Consider the following 17894-nt stretch of genomic DNA (forward strand, 5'->3'; position numbering starts at 1 on the left):
AGTGCTAGCTGTGCCAGTAGAGATCCTGGTTTGATTCCAGGCTTTGTCGTAGCCGGCCGCGACCGGGAGACCCATGGGGCGGCGCGCAATTGGCCCAGCGTCGTCCAGGGTAGGGGAGTGAATGGCCGGCAGGGATGTAGCTCAGTTGATAGAGCATGGCGTTTGCAACGCCAGGGTTGTGGGTTCGTTTCCCACAGGGGGTATGAAAAAAAAAAAAAAGTATGTATGCATGAACTGTAAATCGCTCTGGATAAGAGCGTCTGCTAAATGACTAAAAATGTAAAAATGCAATCAGAAAAAAATATGCACAAACATTTCAGAAATGTGCAGGTCTTGATAAAACTGAACAGTAACATCTATCTACAGAATGTAGCCTAGGGTGCAGATGATGCAGAAATATATGGCCAATCCTATGACCATAACCTGCTCAGCTCACAGTACTTCCTCGTAGGCAGAAGAGGGCGCTATTGGGCGTCCAACTTTGATCGTGTCATACAGAGTCTGAGGCTAAATGTGACAGACAACCAAGAAGAAACTGTTTCAGCATTATGAAAGGTAGACAATTTCCAAAGTAGACTACATGGTCTGCCATTCACTCATAGACTGTTTTATTAAATTTTTTGTTCAAAGACATCAGGTATGACCATTCATGTCTCGCTCTCACCTTGTTCAGTCTTGGGTCAGCCAGGTCATCCACAGTCCCTCTTGTCTGGAATAAAAACAGAAATAGATACTTAAACCCATAAACACAATGGATGAACATTGCACAAAAACATAAAAATACACAGCAATCAGAAATTACAGTAGGCTACACATACATGGGTTTACACACATTCAGATACATAATAACGGCAATGCATACTTACATCTTTAATTGTTGTGTTGCCCATAACATCCGAATATATTGTGTTGTCAATTTGATATGCTGTGTTTGACAAGAACAAAATATCAACCAATCAGATAGATACTAAACAGGACATCCACAAACATAACCAGTAATTAATAAATGAAACACTGATGAGGCTCCTCTCAGTTTTTCAAATTTCCATAATATTCCAAGGCCAACGTAAAAAAATAAGTATTTAATTATGCTTATGCAACATCATAATCATCCTAAGAATACTTGCAGAGCCACCTGAAATGTGACTTTATATAGTTGAGGGCCCCTATGCTGTACATACCCGTGTTACGGCGGCCCCTGCAGTAATACACTGCCACAGCTACATTGAGGATCAGCACCACTGACACTCCGATGCAGATGCTATACCACACCCGCCCTGTAAGATAGTCAATAATATCACCCATGTCAATGTTATGCTATTAGATCATACAGTATAACTACAGTCCCTGCCAAAATGATTTACACTCTTGGTAAAGATGAGCAAAAAATACTATAAAATGAATAGCTCACATACTGAGCTATATTGTATGCTGCAAATATTGGGAAAATTATATTATTTTATACTAACACATTTGCTCAGAGAAAGAGATGTTGTTAATCAAGTAATCATTTTCTTCTCAAAAAGATAGGTTTCAAAATGATTGACACCCCTGTTTTCAATACTCCAGCACCCTCCCTTGTGAGGATGACGACACTGAGCCTTTTTCTAAAATGTTTTATGAGATTGGAGAACACATTGGGAGGGATCTTAGACCATTCCTCCATACAGAATATTTCCAGATCCTTGATATCCTTCGTCTGTGCCTATGGACTGCCCTCTTCAATTCAAACCACAGGTTTTCAATGGGGGTTCAGAGACTGAGATGGCCATTGCAAAATGTTGATTTCGTGTTAAATTTCCTGGCAGAGGCAACCAGGTTTTAATCATGAAGTACTTTGAAAGGCTGGTTATGGCACACATCAACTCCATCATCCCAGACATCCTAGACCCACTCGAATTTGCATACCGCCCCAACAGATCTATAGATGATGCAATCTCAATTGCACTCCACACTTCCCTCACCCACCTAGATAAAACTAATACCTATGTGAGAATGCTGTTCATTGACTACAGCTCAGCGTTCAACACCATAGTCCCCTCCAAAATCGTCACCAAACTTGGGACCCTGGGACTTAACACCTCCCTCTGCAACTGGATCATGGACTTCCTGACGGGCCAAACCCAGGTGGTGAGGGAAGGCAATATAACATCCTCGCAAGGGAGGGTGCTGGAGTATTGGAAAAAGGGGTGCCAATAATTTTGACACCTAAAGTATCTTTTTGAGAAACTAAATCATTAATTGTTGAACAAAATCTCTTTCTCTGAGCTATTATGTTAGAATAAAAGAATATAATGTCCCCCTCTTTTGAGCATACACTATAGCTCAGTATTTGAAGTATTTATTTTGCAGTCTTTTTTGCTCATCTTGATCAAGGGTGCCAATACTTTTGGAGGTGACTGTAAATGAAGCTCTAAAACATGTCTAACAGAATGTTAAGAGAATATTACATTATATATGATATTTGACAACATAAGCATATCAGCACACTGAAGTGTATGGAGTGGATTATTATGATATCTACTTACCTGGGGTGGTTGTGTCATTACTACACTTCACTGTTGTGGAGGCAGATTTCTCACTGACTAGGTTGGAGGCAGTGCAGGTTACACTGATGTCTCCGTCTGCTGGTGACAGAGAGAAGTGTATCTGCTGGTCGTCCCTGTACGTCTCATTCCCTCTCTCCCAGGTGTAGGAGAGGTTGGAGCAGACTGACACGTTGCACAGCAGCCACACTGAACAGGACTGGTTGGCCAATAGCTTGATGTCCGTCTGGATAACCATCTTGGATATAGGCGCTGACCAACCAGGAGAGAGAAAGAGAGAGTTATAATCATTCTCCACGGTCTAGCAGATGATAAAATATAAAATGTAAAAGTAAGATGTTGTCAATAACACTACAGTCACAGACAATTAAATCAAACAATGAGAAAAATCTGATAGCTGTCTATTGTGGACCAAACTCACCCTGTACTGTTAGTATGTATGTAGTAGTTGACTCTTCCCAATTTCTCTCATAGGTTGCAATGTAAGTTCCCTGTCTTTTCACTCAGATTCTTAATGCACAGAGAGTGGTTCACTGGATTATATTCCACTTTCTCCATGTATTTAGGAGAGACCATTTTGTCAGCAACTATTATGGTACTATTGACCTTCCAACTTTGGCTTGCAAGCTCCTCCGGTGGTTCTTCTACAGGCAGGCACACCGAACCCCCCTTCAATCCATACTTCTCCTTTGTGACTTCAGCCCAGATCCCTAAAGAGAGAGGAATAATTTGCACCTGTTTTTTCAGTGAGGGATAAAACACCAAAAACAAACCAGGCTAAGACATGAAACTGTGTTCCAATGTATTATTTCTCCTGACTGCTTTTTTTACTTATTTATTCTGTCCTCAATAATGAATTCCTTTTGGGTGCACCATTTATTAAATCTGGCCCTTGAAGACCACTTGAAGCCTTTCCAACTATCTGACTTTTTAAAATATATATACTGTGGACAATGTTCCCTAAAAGAACATTCAGAACTGAGCAGATTTCAGGTCTGCTGAGCGCAAAATTGAACATTGTGAAAATACTGTGTAACTTCCAGCGCACGGGTACTATAAACAATGAGGCTGTACCCACTTTAAGTTACAGTTTAAACAGTGGTCAAGTAGGCTACTGTAGCTATTTGATCATAATGTAGGCCTACCAGAGTGGCCTACCATCACAAACAATGGAGAAAATGTATCCCATAACATTTTAACATGGAAATATAGTGCATTCGGAAAGTATTCAGACCCCTTGACATTTTCCACATTTTGTTACATTACAGACTTATTCTAAAATGGATTAAATTGTTTTTTCCCCCCTCATCAATCTACACACAATACCCAATAATGACAAAGCAAAAACAGGTTTTTAGAAATGTTTGCAAGTTTATATAAAAAAAAAAAACTGAAATATGACATTTACGTAAGTATTCAGACCCTTTACTCAGTACTTTGTTGAAGCACCTTTGGCAGCGATTACAGCCTTGAGACGTCTTGTGTATGATGCTACAAGCTTGGCACACCTGTATTTGGGGAGTTTCTCCCATTCTTCTCTGCAGATCCTCTCAAGCTCTGTCAGGTTGGATGGGGAGCGTTGCTGCACAGCTATTTTCAGGTCTCTCCAGAGATGTTCAATTGGGTTCAAGTCCGGGCTCTGGCTGGGTCACTCAAGGACATTCAGAGACTTGTCCCGAAGCCACTCCTGCGTTGTCTTGGCTGTGTGCTTAGGGTCATTGTCCTGTTGGAAAGTGAACCTTTGCCCCAGTCTGAGGTCCTGAGCACTCTGGAGCAGGTTTTCATCAAGGATCTCTCTGTACTTTGCTCCGTTCATCTTTCCATCGATCCTGCCTAGTCTCCCAGTCCCTGCCGCTGATATTGCGTTGATTCGATCACAATTGCCACAGTAAAGGGAAATGTTGATAGTGTTAACTCAACATGGGGGAAACTCTAGAAAGTTGAGTGAAGTTCAATCTCGTGCTTCTCTCCATGGGCTGATATTTATTCTGTGCTCTGTGTGGCAGTAGCGCCGCAGCCGCTTAGAGGATACATTGCATTTAGGGGAACATTGCAGTTAGAAACAGTTTAGAGGGAACATTGCAGTTAGAGGGAACATTGCAGTTTAGAGGGAACATTGCAGTTTAGAGGGAACATTGCAGCTTAGAGGAACATTGCAGCTTAGAGGGACATTGCAGTTTAGAGGACATTGCAGTTTAGAGGGAACATTGCAGTTTAGGAACATTGCAGTTTAGAGGGAACATTGCAGTTTAGAGGGAACATTGCAGTTTAGAGGGAACATTGCAGTTTAGAGGGACATTGCAGTTTAGAGGGAACATTGCAGTTTAGAGGGAACATTGCAGTTTAGAGGGACATTGCAGTTTAGGGGAAGAACATTGCAGTTTAGAGGGAACATTGCAGCTTAGAGGGACATTGCAGTTTAGAGGAACATTGCAGCTTAGAGGGAACATTGCAGTTTAGAGGGACATTGCAGTTTAGAGAACATTCAGTTAGAAACATTGCAGTTTAGAGGGAACATTGCAGGAACATTTCAGCATAGAGGAACATTGCAGCTTAGAGGGACATTGCAGCTTAGAGGGACATTGCAGTTTAGAGGGAACATTGCAGCTTAGAGGGAACATTGCCTGTGAGGATGAGTAGAAACCACAGAATGTTCATTTTAAAAGTGTAAGAGATGCAGTCTGGCATTGTTCCCTGATCTCTGTCAAAGAGTGACTAAAAACATCTAAGTGACTGTAGCAGTTTTCCCCACAACACTTCAATATGATCCTCAACACTTCCTCGCCTCCTCAGTTTACTAAACATTAGGGTCTAGATTCAATCCGGACCGCACTAGCCGACGCCACGTAGTGGTTGCTTTCACTGTATCGGAGGTGGAGCTGAGGTGGAGCATTAGAGCTTTCAAATCCACAAGTGATTCCCTGTGTGACCTTATTGCGGACACTGCCCACAATAAATAATATTTAACCCTGTAAAGACATTTGTTTATTATAAAAAGCTAAAATGTTGATACAAAAACCTGTCATTGGAAATAACAAAGTTATTTGTGGAATATTAGGTTTCTACATTGTGTAAAAGCACTGCCTATAGACGGGTTAGTTGAAAATGATGCACACACTTCGGGTGTGTTCGTAAATTCAATCTGGAGTGCCAGTTTGCGTTCAGAGTGCGCTCTGGGCATTCGTAAAATTCAGATTGTTGTCAGATTGTCTGTTAGTTCGCACGCGTTCTGACCACACAACGGTAGTCAAGCACCCAAGCTAACTGGCTAACATTGGCTAGCTTGCTAGCTACTTCCAGACACAAATGAGAGAATACCTCACTCTGACCATTTTACTCGCCATAGCAGAGCTGATTAGGCTGTTTTCATGTTATCCAGAGAATTGGTGACTGTAACTGTTCTGCTGGCAACAATTTCATTACGCTTTTTTGCTAACGTTTACTGACACCGGCCATATTCAACGGGTGTTGAGCGTTCGTAAATTAATCAGTTATTCTGCGCTCTGTAGATAGCCAGAGTGAATTTATGAACACACCCGATCAACATGGCAGAAAGTCTGTGTGTTGTTGTGATTCTGGATGGCCAGATAGCTAGCAACAATGACATGAAGCTGCCATGTGGTGAATCGTAGGTTGCTCATTTCAGCTAGTTTTATCTTGTTCTTTATATCATGTCTTGTTTTGCCAATAAGGCTCAAATTTGATAGCTAACCAATAACTGTAATGACAAAGATATTTATAACTAACCCAAGATGGTTCATCTGTGCCGTTTGCAAATGAAGCATAGTGGCAGAACAAGCAAGGAGCATGTATTTGCATATTTCCATTAGGGAACGCCTCCATTGTGAAGTGCATGTGTGCACAGTAGAGGTTGACACAGGAGTGAATATTCATTCCAGTCCCGTCTTGTCCTGTCCTAATTATCCTAACCTGCCACGTTAATTCTCCTAACCTGCGTAATACGTCGAAAAGTCACTTCTGCTAGTCAAAACGGGTTTGTTACCTTGATAGAACAGTCTTGGTTTCCACTAATGCGATACAGCCGCTCTGCTTGTGAGTAGCCATAGCAACTGCTCCGTTTGGCTGCTGCTTGACGCTCAGGAGACAGTTGCTTGTACACAGCTGATAACGACCACATTATGTGATTTTGGCAATGAAGACAGCGCTTGTACTTACCCAGAGTCGGATGAACTCATAGATATTGACATGTGTAATTGTGCACTGCACAAACTCAATTTGACCTTGCAATCCTTCTAAACAACGCCATTTAAAAATAAACTTTGTGTCAAGCCTATAAAACTTAGTGCATTGTGTTTGTAACTGATTCTAGTTTTGGGAACAGAAAACATTTATTGAGATCAGATGTTTCATCTATGAGAAAATTAGCAGAATGTCGGCCTAGTTGAACCTAGTTCCATCCTCTCCCACTACCTGTGACTGGACTTCCTCTCACTACTATATTTGGTGGTGAGAAAAATGTTCTAAACGGATGCTTCAGCTTCATAGCCCATGTGATGTGTCTGGGTTTGCCTTCTGTCTGTGGTAACTATCAGTGGTGTAGTGGTGCCTGGAGAAGTGGGTATACTCTAATTTTTCCAACATTTTTCCAAACCACACGCCCGGCAAAGGAAAGGGCGCCATTATGTGAAAAATTATATGTGAAATAGAGATATTCCTAAAATGATAAATCCCATATTGGTCTTTCACAGTCAGGCCAACCCAAGCTGTACTGTGCAGTAGGCTAATAGTAGGCCTACTATTGAAACAGAAAAGCTAAGTCAGAAATTCACAGGTTTCAGATTAACCCACATTTTTTTCAGGGTTTCGTTCTCAAAGTCACACTTTTTTTTTAAACTGAAAAACAACAAAATTGTATTTTCTAAGTCCATAACAATGCTTAAACCACATCAGGAGACCACTTTCGAGGTCTGGGAAAAATCGAAGAAATGTAGATGACCCTTTAATTCAAGTGTGCAGGCACCTAGCACTACTGTTTGATTACCGGTGTTTCTGTAACACATGAGATGGAGTTACGGATTGACGCAAATAATCATGATATCATTCTGACAGGTAGGCATAGGCTACTTTTTAGCTAGTTAACGTTTAATAGAGACGTTTTTTTGGGAAAGCCTTTCAATCTACCAGAAGATGGTTAGGCCTTTCCTGTTCCTGAATTGTTTAGATTCTGGATGTTTTACATCATATTATGAGGCATGTCTTACCTTGCTTCAAAGTAGCCTATAGGCAAAAACCCACCATAGAAACGGAGGGGCAATTATTTTTATAAAGACATAGTCATATGCATTCTCCTGTTCTATTGTTTTTCTTTCAACTTTCTTTCATTCTCTAGCAGCCAAAGGCATTATCCTAGTTTTCTAAGGATATTTCCATCTCTGTCATGAAACCGCTTGCATGTGCAGTGCACATTTTAAAACAGTGTTTTCCCGCAAATTGCATTTGGGAACATTCTAGTTTGCTGCGGCTAAAATATTAAGAAATAATAGTTTATAGTTGCAAACGTATTTTTGAAAAAATATTTGAGTTAATAAATCCACATACAAACATGGTGTGTTTTTTGCTGTCTTGAGTAAAGCAGCTCCAAAATGCAGGTGTTTTATTTAGCCTATGTTCTGTGGTGCTGGGCAGCCAATGGGATGAGAGGCGTAGCATAGTGTTTAGCTGCGCCGTGATTGGTTGAGTGCCACCAATAATGGGGACACTACATCACCGCAGTAAATCTACTTGAGAGAGCTCAAACGTGCCTCTACCCTAATAATTTGGTTCTTCCCTCATAATTTAGCCTACTACTATGACTTGAGAAAACATGTAGCCCATAGCCTGTTTTAGATAAATGTCATCATCGCATTGTAAGAAACTAAACTGTCTGCTTATATGTCCCCTTTATCACATCCCCATGGTTTGATGGTGTACAGGGAGAATATTTTGTAAGAACGGGCCCACACACTCTGAATTCTGTCAGCTGTACATTTCAAAAGGCTGGAACAAATTTATATGGATAATCAGTCCTAGCCGCATAAGTTTAATCAAAATTATGGATTGTCTATTGGTGTGTCCCTTTGTACGGATTTCTCCTGCCGTAGGCTGCTCTCCCCTCCTTGTTGGGCAGGCTTGGGTTGGCTGGCCCCCGAGTACTAGCTGCCACCGCTGAATGTGTTGATTGCTTTTATTCGTCATTGCAAATCTGTGTCCGTTTAGCCTAGTGTTCTATAAGTTGCCTGTTTTGTAATTAAGTGTTGCTTTCACATGTAGTCTGGTGGTTTGCTCGTTTGTTGGGGGGGAGTTTAGCACAGTTTACGAATCGCCGCCTCTGTGTGATTTTTGAGGCTGTTTGCTGTATTTTGCCTAGTGGTTAACTAATAAACTTTGTTGGACTTTCGGTGTCCTGCGCCTGACTTCCACCACACTTACATCAGCCCTTGACAACTTTATGCCATATTTTACTGCCCTGAATTGTCAGTAGAAACCACATTTGTTTTAAGCAAGTCAGCTATATCAGGCCTATTTTTTTTTTAAAGGCAGTAAATGAGGCTGAATGAGCTGTTTCTGCCACAGATGTTTGCTCTGCTGATAGCCAGGTGTAGCAGTGGTATAGTTGGGACTGCTGTTGGGACTTCATGTTGGGACAGCTTTATGTAGGCTATAACAGTTTGTGGGTACCTGCTTGTCAACGTTTATAGTCCAATTAAAGTATTGTTTAGCGTTGTGTTGTGTAGTGGCTTTGCGGGCATGCATCCCCAAAAATATGGATTTCCCACCAAGATTGACCTCGCCAAAATTGCCACTGGACATGATAGCCTGTATCCCTAGCTGATATTGGCTACAAACATGAACACTTTCAGCTCCAAATGCATATGTGAAACGCAGTTTTTTTCTGAGAGTCTTACTGGGTTTAGGAAAAAATGCATCACCATTTATAAATTTTAATGACAGACTACATTTGCGTAGCGATTGTATGCATGTTTGCATGTGTGCATGTGCGTACGCAGGGTTGCAAGTTTTGTACCATAAATATGTTTGGGGGTCCTTGGGTCAAAAAAGTTTAAAACCACTGGGATAATGATAATGAAATAAATGTTGATATATTAATGGTAGTTTTTTACAATCTTCTATTTTGACTGGAATTGTGTTGGCCATTCACAATAAGTGCAGCATTTATTCAAGTTGAAAATAGTTTTGCAAAATACTTTACTCATCAGATGTCGCTGCATTCCCCTCTTCTTGTAATACTTTCTCAATGAGTCTGTGACTCAGGAATTGTTTTTTTGGGGGGGAGGTTTGCAAATGTGCCAAATCAGCGATTTAGGCCTGGTGCATTTGTCACACCAGTCTTCGCTTTGGCTCCCCCTCCTGTCCAGCTCATCGTTCAGCGTCGCCGACCATCTAGCTGCTGCGGAACCTGCTGCTGGCAAACGCCCCTCACTCATCAACCCCGGACTTGTCTCGTCATCATTACACACCTGGTTCCAATCCCCACTCTATCACTGTATACATACTCCCTCTGTTTTTGTCGGTCATTGTATATGTTACTTGTTTTCCTGAGAGGAATCGCGCCTACTATTTCCTGAGTACTTAATATTTTGCACTTTATGTTTGCCCTGTGCCTTTTTGTTTATGAAGATATATTTTGAGCACAACAGCGTTTGGGTTTCGTCTCGCTTTGATCTATGGTGCTTAAATAAATTCAGTAGTTCTAAACCTGTGACTGCCTCCTGCCTACTCCTCTCCACACCAGTGACTACTGTCTCATCTTTGCCAGATTTGATTGATCATGTTCATATTTCAGATAGGCCTATTTGACTGGCTACTGGCTACATGTCTAAAGATAGGCAGCTGTAATATCGCACTGCCTTCAATATTATGGGATGAGGATGTAATATATTCTGTCAAATTTATTATGCTATTTGTGAGGAAGAACAGGGCTACCCGACTGGCAACGAGCACTCTGCAGGCAGGCTGCCCTCCAAAGTGATGGCGCGGTGCAGACAGAATATGCTTTGTGCAAGGCCCTGCTAACATGGGCGCAAGGATGTGCCAAATCAGTGATTTAGGCCTAGTGGATTTTCATTGGGTAAGCATTAAAATAAGCCTTAGCCGCCTCAATATTTGCAGCCGTAGGGTGGTAATATCTGTCTAGGAGCTGATCCATCGTCAGTAATGTGAAATAATTCTTATATTAAGGTAAGATTTGAATGGAGAAATCTGATCAGAGAGTAGCGCTGACTTTCTTTCGATTTTGAAAGACATGTTACATCTTCATCCATTGTAGGAAATGGTTAGGGTGAGGGGGTGTAGCTCCAATTTAAGGTGTGAGCATAGAGATGTATAGAGATCTCAACGTTGTATCCGTCCCACTATGGCGTCTGTGAGCGCACGGGCAGCGCCATTAAGTCCATCTCCATTTTGAAGTAGTCTTCTACTACTTCTATTAGTTGGTAAATAACCTGAAAGGGTGTATTGTGCCACCTGGAGTGTTTGAACAGGTATAAATCAGTTATGGAATGTTTGCTTATGTGTATAATTAATTGGCTGATCCCTCCTGATGACCTGATGTAGTTATGTGATCTTTCCTTAACTCATAGGAAGTCCCACCCAGTTGACTACTTAATGGTGAAATTCCTCAATGGCTCTTCTCATGCTAAAACTGGCTTTTGGGAACTAGAGTCCTCTATAAATATCTATGTGTGTGACTGACAAACTGAAAACCACTTCCTGTTGACTGAGTTCTGTGCTGAGAATAAGTGTTTAAAGTTCTAAGTGTGAAGTTGCTTTGTATCTGATTCGCTGTATTTCCATGGCAAGAAAGAATGAACTTTTTCAGGCCCACATTTATAATAACATGTAAATGGAACTGAATCATGTCCAGGTTGATAGAGACTCATGTACATTTGCAACTAAAGGCTTTTTTTGTGTCTCAGGTAGATTTCTTTAGAAAATGTTCCTAATTTTCATGATCTCCAGCACAATACCAGTGTCTACATATGTAGAAACGGCCACATTTGTACGTTTTGTAGAAAAACATATCAAGTTAAATTTCTCTTCGATGACCTCATAAAATTAAAACCGTTAAAACACTTCGCAGTGACGTGGGGGAGCAAGAAAATAGAAAGTCGTTGCAGGTTTTGAAAATCACTGTTATGCTTACTTTCAATCCTATCCACAGAATCATTTTTTTAGGACTTTTCTTCTTATGTTTTTAACCACAGATCATAGAAACGACCTTTTTCACTTTTTTAGACACTGGTATAGTGCTGGAGATAATGAATATGAGGTTGAAAAATGGCGGAATTGTCCATTATATAGACACTAAAATAACCATTCATTTTTTGTATTTTTTCAGCTTTTCAATTTACACTGAACAAGCTGAACAAGCAAGCTTCCGAAAATAATTTAGACGTATACACTGAAACGGTGACTGAGTTTATCAGGAAGTGTATAGGTGACGTTGTGCCCACTGTGACTATTAAAACCTACCCTAACCAGAAACCGTGGATAGATGGCAGCATTCGCGCAAATCTGAAAGCGCGAACCACCACATTCAACCATGGCAAGGTGACTGGGAATATGGCAGAATACAAACAGTGTAGCTACTCACTCCGCAAGGCAATTAAACTGGCAAAACATCAGTATAGCGACAAAGTGGAGTCGCAATTCAACGGCTCAGACACGAGACGTATGTGGCAGGGTCTCCAGACAATCACGGACTACAAAAAGGAAAACCAGCCACGTCGCCGACACCGACGTCTCGCTTCCAGACAAGCTAAACACCTTCTTTGCCCGCTTTGAGGATAACACAGTGCCACTGACGAGGCCCACTACCAAGGACTGTGGCCTCTCCTTCTCAATGGCCGACGTGATTAAGACATTTAAGCATGTTAACCCCCGCAAGGCTGCCGGCCCAGACGGCATCCCTAGCCGCATCCTCAGAGGATGCGCAGACCAGCTGGCTGGTGTGTTAATGGACATATTCAATCTCTGCCTTTCCCAGTCTGCTGTTCCCACATGCTTCAAGATGGACACCATTGTTCCTGTACCCAAGAAAGCAAAGGTAACTGAACTAAATGACTATCGCCGTGTAGCACTCACCTCTGTCATTATGAAGTGCTTTGAGAGACTAGTCAAGGATCATATCACCTCTACCTTACCTGTCACCCTAGACCCTCTTCAATTTGCTTACCGCCCTCAATAGATCCACAGACGATGCAATCGCCATCACACTGCACACTGCCCTATCCCATCTGGACAAGAGGAATACCTATGTAAGAATGCTGTTCATTGACTATAGCTCAGCATTCAATACCATAGTACCCTCCAAGCTTATCATTAAGCTTGAGGCCCTTGGTCTGAACCCCGCCCCTGTGCAACTGGGTCCTGGACGTCCTGACGGGCCGCCCCAGGTGGTGAAGGTAGGAAACAACATCTCCACTTCGCTGATCCTCAACACTGGGGCCCCACAAGGGTGCGTGCTCAGCTCCCTCCTGTACTCCCTGTTCACCCATGACTGCATGGCCAGGCACGCCTCCAACTCAATCCTCAAGTTTGCAGATGACACAACAGTAGTAGGCTTGATTACCAACAATGACGAGACCGCCACAGGGGAGGGAGGTGAGGGCTCTGGGTGTGTGGTGCCAGGAAAATAACCTCTCACTCAACATCAACAAAATAAAGGAGATGATCGTGGACTTCAGGAAACAGCAGAGGGTGCACCCCCTATCCACATCGACGGGACCGCAGTGGAGAAGGTGGAAAGCTTCAAGTTCCTTGGCGTACATATCACCGACAAACTGAAATGGTCCACCCACGCAGACAGTGTGGTGAAGAAGGCGCAACAGATCCTCTTCAACCTCAGGAGGCTGAAGAAATTCGGCTTAGCACCTAAAACCCTCACAAACTTTTACAGATGCACAATTGAGAGCATCCTGTCGGGCTGTATCACCGCCTTGTACGGCAACTGCACCGCCCACAACCGCAGGGCTCTCCACAGGGTGGTGCGGTCTGCCGAACCCATTACCGGGGCAAACTACCCGCCCTCCAAGACACATACAGCACCTGATGTCACAGGAAGGCCAAAAAGATCATCAAGGACATCAACCACCCGAGCCACTGCCTGTTCACCCCGCTATCATCCAGAAGGCGAGGTCAGTACAGGTGCATCAAAGCTAGGACCGAGAGACTGAAAAACAGCTTCTATCTCAAGGCCATCAGACTGTTAAATAGCCATCACTAGCACATTAGAGGCTGCTGCTGCCTATTGAAATCACTGGCCACTTTAAGAAATGGAACACTAGTCACTTTAATAATGTTTACATATCTTGCACTACTCATCTCATATGTATATACTGCATTCTATTCTATAATATTCTACTGTATCTTAGGCCATGCCGCTCTGTCATTGCTTTTCCATTTATGTATATATTCTTAAATCCCATTCCTTACTAGTTTTGTGTGTATTGGGTATATGTTGTGAAATTGTTAGATATTACTGCACTGTCGGAGCTAGAAGCACAAGCATTTCGCTATACCCGCTATAACATCTGCTAAACACGTGTGTGTGACAAATACAATTTGATTTGATTTGATTTGTTTCAGCATGATAATGCACGGTCCCATGTCGCAAGGATCTGTACACAATTCCTGGAAGCTGAAAATGTCCCAGTTCTTCAATGTCCTGCATACTCACCAGACATGTCACCCATTGAGCATGTTTGGGATGCTTTAGATCGACGTTTACGACAGCGTGTTCCAGTTCCCGCCAATATCCAGCAACTACACACAGCCATTGAAGAGGAGTGGGACAACATTCCACAGGCCACAATCAACAGCCTGATCAACTCTATGTGAAGATGTGTCGTGCTGCATGATGCAAATGGTGTTGACACCAGATATTGACTGGTTTTCACGCCCCTACCTTTGAAATTGTTGCATGTTGCGTTTATTTTTGTATGATATTAAAACTCCACCTTCAAGAAAAGTCACTGAATTTGTGAAATTAAGATCATAATTTTATTCTGTGTTGTCACGATATGTCGTTTCGTTTTAATAATTTTATAGTAATAACTGTACACATTACTCAACAGCGTCTTTACTGTAACTCATCTAGATTGTCCTCCATTTAAATGTAATACATCTCATTACGTTGTGGTTGGAATTCATGAAATGATAGCTGATCATATTAACCAAGTAAACCTGGCAGTTAAATCATGTAAAAAAATTGTCATTAACAACACTGTCATTACCGCCACAAAATGTGTTGGTAATTACTATTTCCAAGTTATTACCATCAGTAATTTGTGACTTTTGTATAACTTTTGTATCAAATGGGTTTACCCCTGCTTAATACTGGCTATCAAATTATTTTTTATTGTCAATCCAGTATGGCCTTAAATTGAATGACTGACATGCACATGATTGTAAGATATCCTGCTTTCCAGAAGCACTGCAAAACGATGAGAGCGCCTGTTCATGGGTTGCATGTTTCGTCACAATATTGTTTTAAACCATTAATTTTGGACTAATGCCCGAACGAGCGTTCTACTCAATGCATCGTCAATAAGCGCTGATGGAAGAGTTCATCAAAAGTGCATTGCAGTGGCTTGGAAATACAATGCCATTCAAAAGGAGGCCAATAATTTGTCGTCATTTTGATGTCGCCAGATTGACTTTGGATGCAGCATAACGTTAGCTATTTAGCTAAGATTGAGGGGAGGACAACATATTTTAGCTAATGACAAATTTGCAATTTGTCTAAAGTCAATTTGAGGACATAATAATGCTGGCAAAGTTGTTTGCTACTAAATATTTGACTACTTTAACAAAGTAATCGTATTTCCAGGGACTAGTGTAATTTAGACTAAACAGTCGTTAGCCTCCGTCCAGATTGACTGGGCTTATCACTATTTTACGGCACCACTATTGCACCTCCAGTAGAGGGTGGCTTGAGAACGCTCATAACAATGGCATGACGCGACCAAGTGATGGAGGTGCAACCTGGCAGTGTGGTGCCAGGACAACAACCTCTCCCTCAATGTGAACAATACAAAGGAGCTGATCGTGGACTACAGGAAAAGGAGGGCCAAGCACGCCCCCATCCATATCAACGGAGCTGCAGTGGAGAGGGGTAGAGTGCTTCAAGTTCCTTGGCGTCCACATCTCTAAGAAACTATGATGGTCCAAACACACCAAGACAGTCATGAAGAGGGCACGATAACGCCTATTCCCCTCACGAGACTGAAAAGATTTGGCATGGGTCCTCAGATCCTCAACGTTTTACAGCTGCACCATTGAAAGTATCCTGACTGGTTGCATCACCTCTTGGTATGGCAACTGCTCGGCCTCCGACCGCAAGGTGCTACAGAGGGTAGTGCGTACGGCCCAGTACATTACTGGGGCCAAGCTTCCTGCCATCCAGGACCTCTATAACAGGCAGTGTCAGAGGAAGGCCCTAAAAATTGCCAAAGACTCCAACCACCCAAGTCATAGACTTTTCTCTCTCTGATACCGCACGGCAAGTGGTACTGGAGCGCCAAGTCTAGGGCCAAAAGGCTCCTTAACAGCTTCTATCCCCAAGTCATAAGACTGCTGAACAGTTAATCAAATGGCTACCCAGACTATTTGCATTGATCCCCTTATTTTATTCTTATTTTTTTCACTGACTCTTGTACAGGCTCGATGTACACTCACTGGACTCTAACCACACACCCATACATACTACACTAACACACACACACACACACACACTGTACATACATTCACATTCCCTCACACTCCTCACATATGCTGCTGCTACTCTCTGTTTATTATCTATGCATAGTCACTTTACCCCTACCTACATGTACATATTACCTACATTACCTCAACTAACCCGTACCCCCGCACATTGACTCGGTACCCTTGAATAAAGCCTCGTTATTGTTATTTTGTTACTATTTTTCCTTCTGTTTATTTAGCAAATATTTTCTTTCTTACTTTTTTTTAAACTCTGCATTGTTGATTAAGTAAGCATTTCATGGTAAGGTCTACACCATTTCTATTCGGTGCATGTGAGAAATAGCTTTTCAAATCAAATAAAAATGTATTGACCCAACCACACTAGCACAGACAGAATGTGTTTAATTAAAAAACACCATACATGTTTATCTGAATATAGGCAGAGGTGTTATCACACAGTAAAAAAGTAAATGTTTCGAGGTCTCCAACTAATTACTGACAAGGCACTCCACATTCAACACACACCATTCAAAAACCAACTAGTAAGTTAAAGAAAGCTAACTGCAAGCAAGCACATGTAATACATGCTGTACAAAACATGAGCAGGAGAAAGTAAATAATCCATACAATACTAACCATAGTGGAGGATAGAGAGTAGGAGTATTCCCTGTTTGGAGAAGCAGGAGAGGGGACCACCAGACATCTCTGTTAGGTGTTGTGTGTCTGTTTCCTCTGGCTGTACGTCCCCCTCATCTATCTCTGACTGGTAGCTAGAAGTTGACTCACCAAAACCCATGAGAGAGAGAGAGAGCAGAGACTTCATTTGATGGCTGCTGTTCTATAAAAAGACTCCCTATATGTTAGTTGAAAAAGAAGTCAGTCTATAGTTGCTCTCTGAAAATACCTCCTTTGCTCGTCTTGAGAGTTAGATGATGAGGAGTGGGTGTGTTCAGGGTCTGTCACTGTCTGATGGTGGTAGTTTTGGAGCATGTGTTTCCTAGCTGCTGGTTGTTAATGGTCATGGTATTTTACAGATACCGCTAGCTTTTGAACTTTATGAGCAGACGAGCGAGAGAGTGACACCGCCGCAGGCAGACCTGGCTCTCATGTGCACTCTGCCCACAAAATGAGCTGCACTTCCTAACCTTCTGCAAAATGTATGACCATATTAGAGACACATATTTCCCTTACACAGACCCACAAAGAATTCCAAATCCATTGGGTGAAATACCACAGTTCGCCATCACAGCAGCAAGATTTGTGACCTGTTGCCAAAAGAAAAGGGCAACCAGTGAAGAACAAACAGCATTGTAAATTCAACCCATATTTATTTTCCCTTTTGTACGTTAACTATTTGGACATTGTTACAATACTGTCTATAGCCATAATAATTTGAAATGTCTCTTCCTTTGAACTTTTGTGAGTAATGTTTGCTGTTTATTTCTAATTGTTGATTTAACGTTTGTTTATGATCTATTTCACTTGCTTTGGCAATGTAAACATATGTTTCCCATGCCAATAAAGCTATTTGAATTGAATTGAATTGGATAGAGGATGTGATAATAGTGTGTATGTGCAGTTCTTCATGTTGGCGTCATAATGTGATAATACAATATGATAGTG

At 41.9% G+C, this 17894-nt stretch overlaps 1 protein-coding gene and 1 long non-coding RNA gene across 2 annotated transcripts; both read right to left on the reverse strand.

Annotated features, from left to right (window-relative positions):
- Nucleotides 1–307: 307 nt before the first annotated feature.
- Nucleotides 308–3029, reverse strand: LOC123482973 (SLAM family member 8-like). The gene is made up of 6 exons (XM_045212229.1): nucleotides 2968–3029; nucleotides 2529–2798; nucleotides 1182–1277; nucleotides 867–925; nucleotides 665–709; nucleotides 308–507 (listed from the first exon to the last, which is right to left on the reverse strand). Exons 2-6 carry the CDS (start codon nucleotides 2782–2784, stop codon nucleotides 433–435), a joined length of 531 nt encoding a protein of 176 aa, XP_045068164.1. The 5' UTR covers nucleotides 2785–2798; nucleotides 2968–3029; the 3' UTR covers nucleotides 308–432.
- Nucleotides 3030–3049: 20 nt separating this feature from the next.
- LOC123482974 lies at nucleotides 3050–17329 on the reverse strand. Its single transcript, XR_006658026.1, has 3 exons — nucleotides 17176–17329; nucleotides 16908–17041; nucleotides 3050–3256 (listed from the first exon to the last, which is right to left on the reverse strand). It is a non-coding gene; the product is annotated as an uncharacterized LOC123482974 (long non-coding RNA).
- Nucleotides 17330–17894: the final 565 nt, after the last annotated feature.

Source organism: Coregonus clupeaformis, unplaced genomic scaffold (assembly GCF_020615455.1).
Source record: "Coregonus clupeaformis isolate EN_2021a unplaced genomic scaffold, ASM2061545v1 scaf0001, whole genome shotgun sequence".
Taxonomy (NCBI): Eukaryota; Metazoa; Chordata; class Actinopteri; order Salmoniformes; family Salmonidae; genus Coregonus; species Coregonus clupeaformis.

Excerpts from the sequence above, each read along its gene's own strand:
- LOC123482973 (XM_045212229.1), bottom strand. The coding sequence starts at position 2,784 with ATGGTTATCCAGACGGACATCAAGCTATTGGCCAACCAGTCCTGTTCA. Across the intron at positions 1,278-2,528 it reads TAATGACACAACCACCCCAG|GGCGGGTGTGGTATAGCATC; the intron begins GTAAGTAGATAT and ends ACTATCTTACAG. Across the intron at positions 508-664 it reads CTGACCCAAGACTGAACAAG|CCTCAGACTCTGTATGACAC; the intron begins GTGAGAGCGAGA and ends TGTCACATTTAG.